This window comes from Sitophilus oryzae, unplaced genomic scaffold (assembly GCF_002938485.1).
Source record: "Sitophilus oryzae breed Bouriz unplaced genomic scaffold, Soryzae_2.0 scaffold_1067_pilon_pilon, whole genome shotgun sequence".
Lineage (NCBI taxonomy): Eukaryota > Metazoa > Arthropoda > Insecta > Coleoptera > Curculionidae > Sitophilus > Sitophilus oryzae.
Window position 1 is genome coordinate 370,223 of NW_022145690.1, and position 19,403 is coordinate 389,625.

General features: G+C 31.4%; 2 protein-coding genes across 3 annotated transcripts; one reads left to right on the top strand and one right to left on the bottom strand.

Annotated features, from left to right (window-relative positions):
* Nucleotides 1-296: 296 nt before the first annotated feature.
* On the bottom strand, nt 297-1,767 carry LOC115879363. Of its 2 annotated transcripts, none has more exons than XM_030896147.1 (4): nt 1,368-1,767; nt 1,043-1,308; nt 712-987; nt 297-658 (listed from the first exon to the last, which is right to left on the bottom strand). In XM_030896147.1, the coding sequence occupies exons 1-4, from the start codon at nt 1,519-1,521 to the stop codon at nt 305-307; spliced, it is 1,050 nt and encodes a 349-aa protein (XP_030752007.1). In that variant the 5' UTR covers nt 1,522-1,767; the 3' UTR covers nt 297-304. The 2 variants fall into 2 exon arrangements, with proteins under 2 accessions (XP_030752007.1, XP_030752015.1); XM_030896155.1 differs by having other exon boundaries at nt 310-658; nt 717-987.
* A 755-nt stretch (nt 1,768-2,522) lies between these two features.
* On the top strand, nt 2,523-16,165 carry LOC115879354 (DNA replication licensing factor Mcm2). Its single transcript, XM_030896137.1, has 13 exons — nt 2,523-2,677; nt 2,740-2,894; nt 2,949-3,192; nt 3,263-3,448; nt 3,504-3,715; nt 3,773-3,965; nt 6,818-7,253; nt 11,970-12,220; nt 13,019-13,275; nt 13,362-13,563; nt 14,713-14,895; nt 15,016-15,171; nt 15,233-16,165. Exons 1-13 carry the CDS (start codon nt 2,666-2,668, stop codon nt 15,362-15,364), a joined length of 2,619 nt encoding a protein of 872 aa, XP_030751997.1. The 5' UTR covers nt 2,523-2,665; the 3' UTR covers nt 15,365-16,165.
* The last annotated feature ends 3,238 nt before the right edge of the window (nt 16,166-19,403 follow it).

The following is a 19,403-nucleotide window of genomic DNA, read 5'->3' on the forward strand; positions in this document are numbered from 1 at the left end:
CTCAGAGATACCCGAATGGAGTGCTCAGACAGACTTTTAATACAAATTTTGTGAATCAAATTATTTAGTAATTTTTAATTTATTACTTTTTCAACATTTCAAACTACACTTTCTCAAACATGTCCTTCAGATCCTTCAGTTTAATAGCTCTTAGTAAGAAGTTTCACTTCAAATATGTGCAGCTAGTGCACACACATTTTTTTTATTTTCCTATTTTATCTCAATTTCATTTTTGCAAAATAAGTAAATCCATACCATAGAAAAATTATTTCAAGTTCAGGAAATCATAAATATAATTAAGTTCCTATGCTGCACTTTTTATTTCTTGTATTCTATTTTCTAAAGAACAAACTAATTTTTTAAATATATTCAAAGTTTCCAATGGAGTATTTCCATAAATATCTTTAGCTGCATTTTTTTCAGCAGTGTTTAACATAATTTCTTTTTCTAACTGATCCACATACGAAACAAATATGGAGTATCTTGCTTCCAAATTTAGAAATCCCATATTTTCGATTTTCAAAATTAGTTTTTCTTCCTCCTCAGTTAAACTTCTTGGAATGTCATCTGAAGGCTTCAATAAACCAAACTGGACACACCTATCTATGTCAATTTTGTCCTTGTTCTTAAAGTATGAGAAAAATGGTCTTTCCAATACCTACAAATGTAAATTACATATATTTTATTAAATTATGTTATAGTTAAACTTACCTTACATTCAATATTTTTAAAATTAAAACTTTTACTATATCCTTCTATGCACTCCACATTTTCTACAATTTGTTTTCTTTGTAAAGGTTTTCTTGCTAACATCATTAAATTTTCATATGCATGACGTAATCTATTTGTTTCTATTTCATCTGGTTTTATAGCTAACTCTTCTGATGTATGTTCTTCGTTTAATTTATCAACAACTGTGTCTTCAATCTCTTCATTTTCTATTTCAGATTCCTGCTTTTCATCTTCTGAATATTCATCTTTTGATATCTATATAAATAACAATAAAACAGTATATTATGACAAAAGCCTCAATTATATCTACCATATCTTTTAAATCCAGTGTTCCATCTTCAAATTTCTTTAACAGTTCTTTATAATCCCAATTGAAATTGTATTGAATTTTGTTGTTTTTTTGTGGCATTTCTCTATTTTCAGATAATACACGCATTTGTTTACAATTCAAAACTTTAGTTTGTAGATTAAGTAGCTCCAGACTGCAGCCACTTACAGGTTGAAAAGGCTTATCAGCTATATCTGTTTGAGATTTAGTAAAAAACATATTTGTGCCTATGCTATGTTCATAAGTGCCTAAAAATGTTAGGGTATAGGAATAAGAGTATAAAAACTTCAGGACAATTCAAAATTACCTTTAAATACCATATCATTTACTTGAACTAATGGATTTTTTGTTTGCAAGTCAGCTATACGAATAAACATTTTGCTCTTCAAGAATTCGGTTGGTAATTTTCCATCAAAATCTAAGTATACAAATATTTCCTTTTTATTTGCTTCCGGATCCATAATTTCCAAATACCTATTTGAGAATTTCTGTAAAATCTTATCGGCAAACTAAGTAACTTTTTGAGCCTAATATGAAAGTCTATATATCACAATATATGCAGACTTTGCTAATATGTTATATGTCCAGGTTTCTTTTATATTATTATTTTTTAAATTATAAACAAATATACATTTTACATTTTAACCCCAAATAAAAATAAAAATATCACTCCACACTACACTACCACAGAAAACATTTTTTAAGAAAATAGATGTTGATAGTCATCGGCTATACGAATAAATAAAATATATTAATCGTCCGATTATGGGATGATTATAATTTTTATTCAAAGGAATAAACAAAATTAATCGCCCGGTTATATAAAACAAAATTGAAAGAATACTGAAGAACTAGCTCTTATTATCGTTTACCGTTGAAAACAATGTGAATGTCACCAAAACTATCTAGTTTCTATAACATAGCAGTAAAGAAGATATTCAAAAGTAGAGATTATAGTTAAAGAAATATAGTCTTTTTAGATTCTATGTAACGATCTATTTCTGATTTACCCTCGAAGAAACATATATCACTCAAAAATATATTTTTAAGGCTATGGTTACAAAGAGAATTATTAAGAAGTTATTAGTATTTTTTTTGTAAAAAGGAGCCTTTTGACTTTCTATGAAAATGCTACAGGGAACCGTCGTAGCTTATTATCAAAAAGTTTAGAATGTATTTATATGTATAGATTACCCTTGTCTATTAATCAAGCATATTACCAGATATTACCAAAGGTTTAGGACTATAGGACATATTTATAGTCTATTGAATAATCTTTACAAATGTTACCTTTTACTCTTTGAAATGTTCTAAATATTAAGAGACTAGTTCTTCAACATTTTGTTGGGCTTTATTTTTGTTAAATCTATTGATCGGGCGATTAGGAGATATGTTTTATTCATCCGTTTAGCGGGATGCTAAACATTTCAAAAAATTAAAGAACAAGATTTTCCAACCTCAAACTTTAGTGTCAAATTTGGCGCCAAAGTGTGTTTGGAACAGTTTGGAAATAATTATTTAGTTTAGTTTCTTGGCGTTTAATATCAGTAATTCATTAATTAAATAGTTTCTTTTATAAAAACAAAAAACACAAAGTGCTGAAAAATGTCTAGAAGGGTAACTATAATATTATTTAGCTTTTAGTATCATTAAATATCTGTAAATTATTTATTTTAAAGCCTGAAGATGAATCTCCTGCTCCAACTCCTCGTTCTAATATGTCCTCACCAGCCCAAGATATGGAACAATTTGAAGATGAGGGTTTATTAGGGGATATGGATGCCGAAATTGAAGAAGAAGATGGAGAGGAACTATTTGGAGACAATATGGAAAAGTACTTATAGTTGATTAAATAATAACTTAAAGTTTCTTCATCAACATGTTTTAGTGATTATCGTCCAATGCCTCATTTGGACCAGTATGATGATCGTATTTTAGATGAGGAAGATTACGATAACATGTCAGTATCAGAGAGATTAGCGGCAGAATCAGAACTGAGACAACGGGATCGAGAGATGGGTATTTTGAGAAGAGACGACCGTGAATTATTTTATGATAGAGAAGATGATGAGGATCCTAAACGTCAAAGAAGGATGGCTGAAAAAGCAGCTACAGGAGAACTAGAAGATGAGGTAAAAATAAATTTACAATAACTACAACTATATAAATTTGGTAATTTATTGTATTTATTTTGCTATATAGGAAATGATAGAATCAATAGAAAACTTGGAAGATACAAAAGGATATTCTGTGAAAGACTGGGTTGTAATGATGGGACCTAGAACTGAAATTGCTAATAGATTTAAGAATTTTCTGAGAACATATGTTACTAGTAAGGGACAATATATTTACAAGGAAAAAATCAGAAGAATGTGTGAAAATAATCAGGTAAAATTTGTGTACTTTCTATTTTATTTGAAATTTGTATTTGTCTTTGTTTTAGTCAAGTATAGTAGTAGAATTTCCACATTTAGCTAATAAAGAACATGTATTAGCTTATTTCTTACCAGAAGCACCATTCCAAATGTTGGAAATATTTGATGAAGTAGCAAAAGACATTGTTCTATCAATGTATCCTAGTTATGATCGTGTAACAAATGAAATTCATGTTAGAATAGCAGATTTGCCCCTTATTGAAGAACTAAGAACATTCAGGTATGAATTTTGATAATATATTTCTAAAATATTTATTAATTATTGTTTTATTTGCAGGAAGTTACATGTAAATCAACTGGTTAGAACTCTTGTGGTTGTAACAGCAACTACAGGAGTCTTACCTCAATTATCAGTGGTGAAGTTTGATTGTAACAAGTGTGGATTCATTCTGGGGCCTTTTACACAAACTCAGGATCATGAGGTGCAGCCTGGATCTTGTCCTGAATGTCAAAGCAGTGGTCCCTTTACTGTAAGTTAATAAATTTATTTAGTAAACTTAAGTTCTGGTGAAAGAGTTACTATTAGAGTTTTAATATTTTGTGGCTACACTATATAACTTGTATTTACCTTTTCAATTTGAGGTTTTAAAAATTATGGTCATTAATTTTTATACTCTTTTTTTAATTTTCTTGTTTTCTTTGTTAATCTTAAAAAAATTAAAATTGTTGTTTATTTTGATAATCATACCTATCAAAATTTCTGCCATTTATATTTTTGGTTTGGGATTTTAACTTTTAAAAAATGTTAACTTTACTATTTTTTACATTATACAATGTAGGACAAGGGTAGGACCCATTATTCTAAAAAAACTTTTTATCAGGTTGTTTTTCTCATCAAAATATCATGCAGACACTAGTGTACATTTTAAAAATTTTTGTATATACATATATTGTATAGGGCGATTTAAACTTCAAACACTGGGTTCTGGGTTATTCACGTTATTAGACGCATTATGTTATACCTAAATGATCACTTTTTTAAAAATTTTGAGTGTTGGGACCTGTTCAAAATAATTCTAGCTTATTCAGGGTGTCTAAAAATTAATTCTAGATAATTACTAGCATTAAATTAGTTTAATTTAAATAGTGCATTCGTAGCGCAAACAGTGCATTCGTATTGTAAGAGAATTAGATGCAAAAAAAATTATCTATCAGTTTGTTTGTTTTTATAATTCAAATTTCATCATTATTTATCAATATAGGTACTCATGGTACTTTTAGAAAATGTTAAATATACAGGGTGACGCACCTCATTCGCCTCGGTTGTTTATACGAAAACGGAAAGATGTAGAAACAAAATATTTTATGGGTATATGTGGGGAGACAATGTGCAAAATAAATAAATATACAGGGTGTTTTAGAACTAAGATCCATACCAAAGTTATATTTTTTCTTATGGAACACCCGGTATTTTACTTCATTTTTGGATTCTTTGTCCCAAAAAAGGCATTTATTGTAATAGTTAAATATGTTTAAAATCTTTAGTTTTTTAGATATTTAATGATATTTAAATTTGCATGCTATACAATAGAATGACTATTAACACCCTGTACATTACTTTTCAGAATTAATTCTTGTGCTCAGTTTAAATGTAGAGAAATAAACTTTACAGAAAAATATTATTCCTTCCTTAAATGTATACAGGGGTATCAAAAATTGCTGGTCTATTTTAAGGATATATTTTATATAAAAACGTTGTTATTTCAAATGCAACACCCTGTATTTCTTTAAATAAATCGAAGCAGATTCAAATGCTCTTTCAAACTATATTAGGGTTTCCTATACCTATCTAGCTCAGATTTTGAATAAAATTGCAATCAAGATGGCTGGTGTCGCCATGGCAATTTTCTAGTGACAGTTAGTATCTATTTTCAAAGTCGACATTAGTTTATTGACATTATTATTTATAATTTATAACAATTTACTTAAATTTACCTACAATAGTTTAATAAGTAAGTATTCATTTTTTATCATGAAAAATAAAGTAGTATCTGCTGGCGGAACGAATAGATATGTTACTAGTGATATTTTGTGAGGAAAATTGCTTCTTGGCCTCAAGGGCTTATGCTCAAAGATATCCAAATAGGAATCTTCCTGATATGCGTTTCTTTGAAAAACTTCTTGTCCTATATCGCAGAGCTGGTAGTGTGGTTTATAAAAATCCTATTAGGCAGAAACTCGTCGTTGGAAGTGAAGAAAATGAATTTGCCGTAATTGGCTCTTTTATAGAAAATCCATATATCGACAAGTCATTATAAAATAATTCAAAGAACTACTTCGTTTTTCTTGATAGAATAATAAACACATATTTAATAAATATTATTTATTAAACTATTGTAGGTAAATTAAATAAAAGTAAACTGGTATAAATTTAAATAAGTCCGTAAACTAATTTCGATTTTGAAAATAGCTACTAACTGTCACTAGAAACTTACCACAACACTAGCCATCTTGATTACAATTTTATTGAGAAATCGCTTTTTATTCAAAATCTGAGCCAGATAGGTATAGGGAACCCTAATATAGTTTGAAAGAGCATTTAAATCTGCTTCGACTTATTTAAAAAAATACATAGTGTTGCATTTAAAATAACGAAGTTTTTATGTAAAACAGATATTTAAAATAGACCAGGACTTTTTGATACCCCTGTATACATTTAAGGGAGGAATAACATTTTTCAGTAAAGTTTATTTCTCTACCTTTAAACTCAGCACAAGAATTAATTCTGAAAAGTAATGTACATGGTGTTAATAGTCTATTCTATTGTATCATGCAAATTTAAATATCTTTAAATATCTCAAAAACCAAAGATTTTAAACATATTTAACCCTTATAATAAATGCCTGTTTTTGGGCCCAAGAATCCAAAAATGAAATAAAAACCGGGTGTTCCATAAGAAAAAATATAACTTTGGTATGGATCTTAGTTCTGAAACACCCTGTACATTTCAAAATAATTTTAAATTGTGGACATTACCTACCCACATATACCCAAAATATTTTGTTTCTACATCTTTCCGTTTTCGTATAATCAACCGAGGCGAATGAAGTGCGCCACCCTGTATAAAAAAAAATTACGTCATATACTTCCTTAATGAAATTCACCTTTATTTTTCTCCTAGAATCCGAAATTCGTTTAATATATAGGATATTCCATTACAAAAAAACATACATCATCTTTGGAGACACTCTGTAGAACTATATTTTTAAAAAATGCTCTAAATTAAGCTAAATATAACTCACAAAATCATTTCAACACCAACTGTCGTTCTCATTAGAGCCTGTATAATATTCTATGGAAAAACTTTTAATATATTTTACAGATAAATATGGAACAAACCATCTACAGGAACTACCAAAAAATCACCCTCCAAGAGTCTCCAGGCCGGATTCCTGCAGGCAGAGTCCCCAGGTCCAAAGACTGCATCTTGCTGGCCGACCTTTGCGACCGTTGCAAGCCCGGAGACGAGGTGGACGTCACGGGAATTTACACCAACACGTACGAAGGATCCCTGAACGTGGACTACGGCTTTCCCGTTTTTTCCACCGTCATTTTCGCCAATCACTTAGTAGTGAAGGACTGCAAACAGATCGTGCAGTCGCTGACCGACGACGATATCAGCGCTATCATTAAGATGAGTAAAGATCATCGGATAGCGGACCGTATTATAGCGTCGATAGCTCCATCTATCTATGGGCACGATTACATAAAGAGAGCGCTGGCGTTGACTTTATTCGGAGGCGAATCTAAAAATCCAGGTAATATGATTCTTTCAGGCTAAATTTAAACGTTCTATTCATTTAATTTTCTTAAACTTTTCTTTATTTTGTACAAGGTGTTATATAGCCAAGAGCCATCCCTGTAAATAATAAAGAAGCATTTGCTCATAGAAAATTTACTTCTTCTTAAGCCGGGTCCAGACCAAGCAGACAAAACAGCGCCAAGACAGAAACATTCATGTTTTACGACAAAGTCGCGAGAAATTCAATACATTTCTGCGACATTTTTGTCTCATTTTTACTTTGTTTCCAAATTCGGACACTTTGAACGAGGGGTGTCTCACTTGGATAAAAAATGTACAGGGTACCCACTAAGAATAGCTCTCGTCTGTATCTCGGAAAGTATTAGCCGTAGTACCTGCGGAAAAAAAATATTTGTGACTAAAAAAGCTATGAAAAATTGCTGGAAATTATTTTCAACTTTGTAGAACGGCCGCTAGAGTGCGCACCTGCTATAAGAATGCGAAAAAAGAGTTTTTACACAATTTTGCTTAGATAACAGGTACCATGAATAATAGATTCATAATCTTCAGTACATTTTGAATATTTTTTGTTAGAACCATTTTCCCCTATCTGCCAAAATAAAGTGGTGGGGGAAGGTTAGATCTGTTTTTATTTAAATATTAATAACTCCGGACTGGATGAACGGAATCCAACAAACGATGGCTCGTTTAAAAGAGCGTTTCTTACTCTATATTATAGCGTATAAACAATAATTTTTTGCTTTTGAATGTAGTTCCTAGGGGGCGCTATCTTACAATTTCACAAACATTGCGCGTTTAAAAAAAATAAATGCGACAGTAATATTGCGACGATCAATAATATTGTCAATAATATTGTCAATGGTACTCATTGATGCACCTAATTGATCGTGTAGAAAGAGATTGACGCCATTGTCAATCGATTGACGGAGATTGATAGCATTTGACGGAGATCATTGACACATCGCAATTTAACGTGTAATTGGGATATTGATAATCGTTCGGTCAGTTGTTTACTATGTTTACCAGACGGCAACAATGACGGACACGGGTTATACGCCGCAGGGCTCTGTGGAACCCGAAAACATTAATCCTCAGGTTCACTATTTCGCAGAAATTGTAGCAAATGTTCATGGGTAAAGCAGCTTCTCAATTTATACCACTCTTTTGACCAGCGTCTCCTCCTCTTCGCTTTTTTCTTGGCTTTTTTTATCTGCAAACAACTACAGTTAAGACCAGAAAGGCCATATCTATATTTGGCATCATTATATAAATAATAAACCACCCGATTGGTAAGAAATTCATTTAACAACTAAGTATTCATGTGTTCATTGAACCTCCATCAATCGCAATTGCAATTAAAATCATCAATTTTATTGACAATATTATTGACCGTCTCCGGGCCACTTAACACGGTTACAGTACCCCTCTTGATTATATCCATTCTAATAAAAAATAAGATAGAAACGATTAGTTTATTCTAAAATCGACAATATACCAGAAAACCATAATACCAGATGTATTAATATCTAATAATTAAGATATCACTGACAGTGAATAAGAAACGACGCCTCATTGAAATCATGGTAGGCTTTGGAAAAAAGTTGCTTTTGACGTAATAGTATAAACGTCAAAATGTTAAATCAACATTTTGATAGTCTTAGCCAAGGGTCTTAGCAGCGTTTTTTCTCTTTTGAAGAAAGGCATTTTTAGAAAAGCAATTAAAAGATAAAAAACGCTGCTGATACTATCAAAATGTTGATATAGTAATAATTTGAGTTTAAACTATCTCTTTAAAAGCAACTTTTCCAAAGCCTACCATGAATTCACTGAGGCATCGTTTCTTAGTCACTCTCATTGATATCTTAATTATTAGATATTAATACTCCTAGTATTATGGTATTCTGGTACATTGTCGATTTTTTTAATAAATAGTCTCTTCTTTATCTTATTTTTTATTAGAATGGTCATAATCAAGAGGACTAGGGATACCGTATTAGAAAAATAAGGTAATTAAGGGCTTATTTTTTCGTATTTATTTTAATTTTGCTAATAACTTTTGTTTGAAAAAAGGTATCAAGATGCGGTTTTCACTGACTTTTTAAGCTTTGATTACTCTTTAGTATCGGCTAAAATTAGATATACTCTCGCATTTAATTTTTTTGAAAAAACTCGTAATGTTTGTTAAATTGCAAGACAGCGCCCCCTAGCGTCTACGTTGAAATGCTTATTTTTATTGTTTATGTGGTATAATATAGAGTAAGAAACTTTCTTTTAAACGAGACATCTCTTGTTGAATTCCGATCAACCAGTCCGGAGTTGTTAACATTTAAATAAAAACAAATCTAACCTTCCCCCACCACTTTATTTTAACAGATAGGGAAAAATAATTCTAACAAAAAGGATCCAAAATTGACTGAAGATTATGATGCTATTATTTATAGTACATCGTATCTAGGCAAAATTTCTTAAAAATTCCATTTTGTTATTTTCCATAGCATTTACGCTCTCTAGCGGCCGTTCTATAAACTTGAAAATAATTTCCAGCAATTTGTTATGGTCTTATTAATTATAAATATTTTTTTCCGCAAGCTCTACGACTAATACTTTCCGAGATACAGCCGAGAGCTATTCTTAGTACCCTGTACATGTACTGCCAAAATATAGTCTATAAAATGAATAACTTTGAATTTTGACCGTTATTTTTTACCAACATGGCAAATGTAAAATCCCTCTGTCAAAAAAGTTACTGATATTCTTTAAATTGAGTGCCTGAACGAATCAGATAGGTAACTCTTTTTACTTTCGTGAAATAGAAAAGGAAAATAATAAAACAAGTGACAGTTCTTCCTCTTCTTGCAAAAATTAACATGAAATGTCATAATTGACAAAAGTAAAATGTCATCAGCTTTTGACCTTTCTAAATATCAGACCAATGCCGTCTCTAATAGAACAGCCTCGGAGCGAGATTTATGATGTCACGCTAGTTAGATACTACGGATTAATAAATATGTTGTAGAATACATGGAAAACATAATTATTCCTCGTATTTTTGGTCTGTATTTTAAAAATGATATAGTTTACATGAAATATACATAATATACAGTTAATAAATACAATATAATATATACCTATTTATAGTCATAAATACTTTGGCAAATAAACTATGAACCATATAAATGCAGCAAATGTTTTACAATATACAAATAATGAATAGGTACATAAGATAATCGGTAAAATGTAAAATATATTTTAAATTTTGGGGTTTGAAAATCGATCTAATTTAACAAAAAACATCCAATATCTACTAATAGTGATGTATTATTAGAGAACAACGGCATACGGTCGAGTCGGCCGCTGCTGGCACGTATACGTAGACGTACAGAATCTTTTACGTGTATAAAAAATAAAAAATATAAGAAATGCGCATGCGTATGTAAACGTTTACGTATTTGTAGGCCGACTCGACCGTATGCCGTTGTTCTCTATTATTTGCATTCACAAAATTTATATGTATATTTTGCAATGTTCGAAAAATTATATTTGCAAATATAATATAAAAACTAATATAAACTTGTCAAAAGATGACCACATATTTTTTTAAATTATTATTCTTAACACTAAAACTATCTACATTGACTATGTAGTACAATTTCAGCTATATTGTAAAACATTTGCTGCATTTGTATGGTTCATAGTTTATTTGCCAAAGTAAAAGTATTTATTACTATAAAAAGGTATATATATATAATGGAAAATAAATTTCTTGCAGTTTTTAGGTATATAATAAAATTATATAAGAGTTTCTTGCGTTGAACTGCTAATATAGAAATTAATCCCACGCTGTGTTCGACATAATGTGGATCAACCTGCTCTCACTACCGGTGCTCTACTCTACCCCTATCATCAGGTGAGCTTGGATCGTTTCCACAAAATGTCGAGCACAGCTCAGAGCATATAAATACGACTTGTCGTAAAGTAGCGGTAAGATATTAAGTCCCGCATCGCGAGATAGCGGCCTGCGTGCAATATTATATTATTATATTAGTTTCTATATTAGCAGTTCAAGGCAAGAAACTCTTATATAATTTTATTATATACCTAAAAACTGCAAGAAATTTATATTCCATTATTTAATTTGGGCTAGCCGAAAAAAGCCTTTATTTACTATGGATAGTTGTACTTTGGTGGTACGAAAGTACTACCAATGCACGCAGGCCACTATCTCGCGATGCGGGACTTAATATCTTACCGCTACTTTACGACAAGTCGTATTTATATACTCTGCGCTGTGCTCGACATTTTGTGGAAACGATCCAAGCTCACCTGATGATGGGGTAGGGCCCCGAAACCGGTAGTGAGAGCAGGTTGATCCACATTATGTCGAACACAGCGTGGGATTAATTTCTATATTAGCAGTTCAAGGCAAGAAACTCTTATATAATTTTATTCTATACAAAATTAGACACTATATTATTATAAACTTTTTTTCCGATTTAGTTGAAATTTTGAATGCGCGTATAAGTAATTTAAAAAAAATTAAGAAACACATTACTAAAAATTGTTTTAATAGTTAGGCAGTGTGGTACTATATACTTTTGGAATATTATATTATAGCATTAGATTAACAGTATCTAAACACATGCTCATGTATCAGCGAAACTTTAAATCGCAAGCAATGGGCGACTCCTCTACAACTTATTGTCTTTTATAGGTCAGAAACACAAAGTCCGTGGCGACATCAACGTGCTGATCTGCGGCGACCCAGGTACTGCCAAGTCTCAGTTTTTGAAATTCGTCGAAAAAATAGCGCCCAGGGCCGTATTCACCACTGGTCAAGGAGCCAGTGCTGTGGGTCTCACGGCTTACGTAAGGCGAAACCCTGCCACCAGAGAATGGACCTTGGAAGCAGGAGCCTTGGTTTTGGCCGACCAAGGTGTTTGTCTCATCGACGAGTTCGACAAGGTTTGTAGAATATTTCTTTTTATTTACAACCACATTTCTTTTATATTTACAACCACATTTCTTTTATATTTACAACCACATTTCTTTTATATTTAAATTATTTATTTTCTTCTTTTTGTTATGTTTCTTTATCAATATATTTTTTCTTTTTTAATATTCGTAGATTTTATGTCTTTTGATTTTGCATCTTTTTATTTCTATTTTTTTTGTTTAAGTCTTTTAACTTTAAAATGAGATTATTTGGACATGATAGACAGTATTTTATTTGAATGAGGACTGTTCTGCCAAACTTCCCTTGCTTATTTTTTGATTTACACTACGCCGTTTCACATAAATTCTGTGTGGTCATCACCTACATGTGATTATTTAAAATTAACATAAAACATGTGAAAATTAATATTTAAATATAGAATACACGCTTTATTCTTGCACGTGCTGCATCGGTTCAGTAAATTAGCGCCTGGAAATCTTTTATTTTTTTTCCAAATGATTTATTATGTGTCTATTATTTTTATGTCTATTACTTTTTAAGATGTACTGAATAAAGAAAGAAGAGCGAGTATTTTCTCAAGCGCATAGAATCTAGCTTCAGATTAAGTGGTTTTGGTTTCTCTCTCTGACTTACTAGATCGCCATAGCGATTCACTCCGAGACATGTAAACACCGACCCAAGATTTCGGTTGCCAATAGGGTATATGATTTTTTAATCATTTTTCTATATTTTTGTTTTTCCAGTTTATTTCTAAATTTCAGTATAGTATTTCTCTTTATTTAATCATAATTTCGTGTTATTTATAGATGAACGATCAAGACAGAACGTCTATTCACGAAGCCATGGAACAACAGTCCATATCCATCTCAAAGGCCGGAATTGTCACCAGCTTGCAAGCCAGATGTTCAGTTATAGCCGCCGCCAATCCCATTGGTGGACGGTACGATGCCAGTATGACGTTTACGGAAAACGTCAACTTGTCCGACCCCATTCTGTCACGTTTTGACATATTGTGCGTGGTGAGGGACGAGACTGATCCTATTCAAGACCAGCATCTAGCCAAGTAAGAATCTTAAAGAAATTAAATAATAATAGTTATTAATATAATATTTTGTATTTTAATATATTAATACCTTAAAATGTTTTTAGATTTGTTGTGAATTCTCACATTTCCAATCATCCCACCAATAAGAACAAAGAACAAGTTGAGGTAGAAAATGAGCTACAGATTCCTCAAGATATACTGAAGAAATACCTGGTGTACGCCAGGGAAAATATACATCCTAAATTACAAAACATGGATCAGGATAAAGTGGCTAACATCTACAGTCAACTGAGACAAGAATCTCTGGTTAGATTATACATATGTATATATTGAACGTATTACAATAATGTAGTAATTTGTGACACTACTGAAAGTACCAAACAATCCTTTTTATTTATTCCATCCCCTATCAATTTTCTCATGTACTATTTTTTATCTTTATTTTTATTTTTTCTTACTATTTTCTCCTTTGTCTTTTTTAGTTTATTAGTGATCTATTTTTTGGTACTATTTTCATTTTTCTTGTATATTTCCTTTATATAATCTTTTTTTATTATCATATTTTCTTTTATTACTCTTTTTTCTTTCTCTTGATCTTTATAATGTTCTTGTATTCTTTCGTACTTTTGATCTTTTTTAAGGTATTGTGGTTACTGATAGAAATCTTCTGGACTGTGAAAGCCGATTTTTACAGTCCCTTGATAGTCTTTTGGTATTTTTTATTTGGTATCATTTATCATTTTTTGTAATAGATCTATATTTTTGACATGTTTAATGTTTATATCATTTGACTAGATTTCTTCCAGAATATAGAGCTACATTTTAAACAAAAATAAGTAAATTTATTTTTCTATTAATTTTTTTTTATATTAAGTCTTCTAAGAACTATTAGTTTTATTTTTAAATTATTTGTATATTTATCAAGTCCTTAATTAGTTAGTCCAGTAAAAATGCATTAAAAAAATTTTTTTGGTGTGTTTTGCTTATTGACCGATGTTATTATATAGTTTCCTATGTAATATTTTCAAGTTTTTATTTTAAATATCGCTATTTTAATTGCTCTGTTTCTCTCATTATTATCTTGTTTTTTGTCCATTTAATTTAATTTTTCTTATTTATATCTTTTTCTGTAATTGTTTTCTTTTTGATATTTTTTTACCTTCATAGGTAGATTTTATTTATTTGTTTTCTATATTCTAGTTTTTTTAGTTTTATATTTTTGTTTTTCTATATTTGTTGTCTTTGTGCTCTGATTCTCTTTCTGAGTAGGTTTTTTTGTTAGCCTTTTTTCGTTTTCTTTTTTTTTATTTCCTTTTTTATTTCTTTTTTTTTTTTCATTGTTCTCCTTTTGTTATGTTCTGTCATAGTTTGTTTTTTTCTCTTTTTAGAATTTTTTTTGTTCTTTGATTCTTTTTTTTATATTTTTTCTTCTCTTTACAATGTTTTTTTTTACAGGCTACAGGCAGTCTTCCCATTACTGTTCGTCACATCGAAAGTATAATTCGTATGAGCGAAGCCCACGCTAAGATGCATTTGAGAGAGTACGTCCAAGAAGACGACGTCAACATGGCTGTGCGAATGATGCTGGAAAGTTTCGTGGAGACCCAGAAATACAGCGTCATGAAATCGATGAGACAAGTAAGTACATGAGAAATACTTGTTATCGAAGGAGTGATTGAGACTTTTTGATTTGATTTTAAGTGTTTAAGGTTCTGGTAGTTTTTACTGATTATTTTGTACAAAATTTGTTTCTTTCAGGTATTCCAGAAATATTTAGCTTTCAAAAAGGACCACAGCGAATTATTGTTCTACATATTAAGACAGCTTGTTCAAGATCAGTTCACCTTCCAAAGAGCCACAAATGAAATGGAAACGCTTACGATAGAAATAGATGAGAAAGATCTGATTGATAAGGTACTTTCACTGATTTTTATTAATTTTTATTTGTTATTTTTAATTTTTTATTTTCTTTTAGGCCAAACAAATAGATATACGCGATCTCACATCATTCTATAAAAGTAAAATATTTGAAAATAATCATTTTAGTTACGATTCAAAAAGAAAAGTTATCATTCATACGGTACCTGAGACAATATCAGAAGATTGAGTTGCCACTAAACAAAAACACATTTTTTTAAATTTAATATAAGTGCCTTTTTATAGGAAGTATCGCATCACAGATGTTAATTGTTAATTGTATTGTCTGTTGTATATTTTTGTATCTCCATTGGTAGTATTCTCTGGTTCCATAGACTCTTAATAGAATTATTTATTTTGTTGCCGTTTTAAAATACATATATACCAGTTTATAACCGCATTTGGGATATTGGTGGCGGTAAAGATTATTTAAAATACTATATTTTTTCAATCGTGAAATTAAAAATTAAATTTAGTATATGAACTTTATACAAGGTGCCCGGTGGCGTAGAGGTACAGGCTCTCGTCTACCAATCTGAAGGTAGTGGGTTCGAATCTCACACCCGGCATTTCATCAGCCGACTATTTTTATTAAAATAAAAATAGTTTGGGTACCTAGGTCGACTCAGCCTTAAATGAGTACTTAGGATTCACAATCCTGAGGTAATAATAGGCGGTTGAAGCGTAGTGCTAGCCACATTACCTTCCTTGTATACCGAACGGCTCTAGTATGGCAAGCTGTACCTTGCTACTCCCAAGGCGTTAAACGCTATATACGGGAGCTATTATTATTATTATTAACTTTATACACAGGTATCATATAAACTAGACTAAACTAAGATTTTAAATTAATTTTTGGTTTATATAGAAAAGAAGGTACGCCAGTGGAGCTATTTTTTTGTTGTGAGTCGAGTCGATTTTTATGTATTTTTCAGTGGGTAAGCCAGTACCTAGTTTTAATTTAAGTGAATAAATAAGTAATTTTTTATAGTAAGAAATAGTTTTATTTAAATCAAAATTTGTTTAAACAAAAATAACTTTTGAAGTCTTTTTCCACACCTCTGAGAAAGAACAATTAACAACTTAATAATATTAAGTTGATTTATACAGGGTGGTCCGAACTGTATTCCGGAAACTTCTGCAACATATTCTGCCTTTAAAAATAAGTAAAAAAGTTTGTATATATAAATGTATATCCTAAAATGCTTAGTTTCGGAGCTACAGGGTGTTAAAGTTTCATTTTTATTTCCATTTTTTCTAGATAATTTCTGAATTAACGTCAATATTTGGATGAAAGTTGGTGTCTGGGAGTTTCTTGACATGAGAAATTTGACTTTGATGTCCATATGACTCCTATTTGTAGGATGCGCCACCTACATGTGTTTTAACCGTTTTGAAGAGTAATAACTTTTCGTCCATACCTGCATAAAACTACCGAGTAAAAAATATACATTGTCATGATATTTTGCGTAAAAAATGTCTCTTGGTAAAAATCGCTATGAGCAACTTTTTTCAAGATATATTTAGAATGGAAATAGTCAATACATGTTATTATTGACAAAAAATAAACAGGTTGAGTACGTAGCTATTTGGCCGAAATAATAAATTTGGGAACTTTTTACTTTTTTAAATTAATCATAAATTTTTCTTTGAAAAAATGATGATAAACAGTTTCTGTTGAACTTTTGCCACAAGAACATTTTAAATTTATGTTTTCTATCTAATAACTATTCAGTCAACATGTTTAATTTATGTCGACGATAGATATTGAAAATTTCAATTCCAAATATCTCGAGAACCATTACTTGTAGCGATTTTTACCAAGAGAACTTTTTTACGTAAAAAACGTCGTAAATGTATCTTTTCTGACTCAGTAGTTTTATACCGGTACAGACGAAAAGTTATTACTCTTCAAACCATTTAAAAAATATGTAGGTGGCCTCCCCCCCCCTATATGTAGGAGTCATATTGACATAAACATGAAATTTATCAGGTCAAAAAACTCCCAGACACCAATTTTCATCCATATATTGACGTTACTTCAGAAATCATTTGGAACAAATCAAAATAAAAATGAAACTTCTACACCCTGTATCTCGGAAACCAAGCATTTTAGGATATACATTTATACGAACTTTTTTAATTATTTTTATATGCAGAATATGTTGCCGAAGTTTCCGGAATACAATTTTGACCACCCTCTATATTATTTTTACATTTTATTTAGCAATACTTAAGACTAAATAAAAAATAGCACTGTAATCAAGTTACTTCTATTTTACAAATGTATAGGGCTTACATTAAACAGGCTGCCTAAGAAGCAGCCTTATAATTAAAGATGAAATAACGGCAAAATTGTATAGCATGTATTGTTAAGGTGTATCTAGCGAGTTCTATAATTCGAGCCAGGCAGCAGAATTTACTGGTAAGGGGCAGAATGGTATAGAAAGTTACAGATAATTTTCGAACGTTCGAGACGCGGCCACAAACAGGTTATTTTGTTTATTACTCGCGGCAAGAGCTTTATGGTTGAAACATGGCAACCTCGGCCCGTTCGTCGAGTGACGACGCGACACACGGGACGAGTCGGCAGCTTAGCTTAGTACTCATTTGGAATGTAGGCAGTGTTGCCATTCTGTTCCCCAATAAGTAACCGTCCAGTTAACAATCTGTATAAGCTGCCGCACGCGTTAGTTCAGTTCAGTTTTGAAATACAGAGAGTTTGAAATTGTGAATCGTGACAATTTGGCGAAGGATTTTTTTAAATAGTTAAATGTGTGTTGTAATCAGTATAAATTTTGTGTATATAGTGAGAAAATAAATTAGTTAAGTATTTTATTGTGAGTTTTAATTGACCCTGGTCTACTAACGGATCTACAGGGTCTACTACGGATTCCGTGGCCACGTATATAAAATGAATTATTATTCTTCATTTTAAGGAAACTGCAGGTCGCACAACGCTCAATGAAACGAAATATGCTGGGAGATTATAGCGAAAATAACCAAGAGAGACCGCAAAAGAATAGAGTGGACACGACAAAAGACCCATGTAATATATGTCATCCACAGAATCAAATCCGTCAAATGGCAATGGGCAGGACATCTGGCAAGAAGGACGGAAAACAGATGGACCCCAAGAATTTCAGCATGGTACCCACAAGGAATTAAGAGACCTATAAGAAGACCAAACAAAGATGGGACCATGATATTAGGAAATTAGCAGGAATAACTTGGGCCCGCATAGCCAACGATAGACAAAAATGGGCCCAACTCATATACATATCAAATATATACTGATTATCTCCTATCCCTGCAATGATTGGAGTTGAAGCCGAGTTAGAGACAACTAGATAACCGGTTCATGTATATTTCACATAAGTTCATCTGTTAGGCAGATACTGGCGCAACAGCGCAACTCCAAAATTCCGAATATCGATTAGCCAGGATTAGCCAATTGTCGAACGGGAACGCAAACGAAAGCCGTACGAAGTTGGACGGAGCCGTACGAATGAACAGCTGGTGCTAGCGTCCAGTCTCTTATTGGTCTGGTCATCCGATCAATAATTAAAAATTTAGGCTTGCGCACTACGCTTGAGCACAGCTAATTGAGCGACTTATGCAAATTCTTTCAGACGATTTATATACCCATTTCACCGGCTTGGCTTCACAGAATGCTCCAAATTGCATTCGTCGATATACTTTAGTTAATATATATATGGCCCAACTACAAAGAGAGTATGTAAATATGTGAGGGTGCAGCCACACTATCCTAAAAACGGTGTATCGGCGTAACGGCGTAACGACCTTGAATCGATTTCCAGTAATTCTATTGGCTGAAATTTTTGACAGATGAATTTGACAGATAAAATTTCTGATAGATGAATGTTTCAGCCAATAGAATTACTGGAAATCTATTCAAGGTCATTACGCCGTTACGCCGATACGCCGTTTTTAGGATAGTGTGGCTGCACCCTGAGGGACGCTACACCATAATTGGAAATGGTTGAATAAGCTGAAAATGATGATGATGATTGTTATATTCTTCATATATTTACTTTCATATATCTTAGATATACAGTATGATATACTGTGTTAATTTACGGTTAAAGTTTACCTTTTGAATCATTATGTATATTCACTGCATAATCTATTAAGATTATTAAGGAATAAAAATCGTTTTTTTGTATATTTTATTTTTATATTTTATACAAAAATATTTAAGTAAAAAA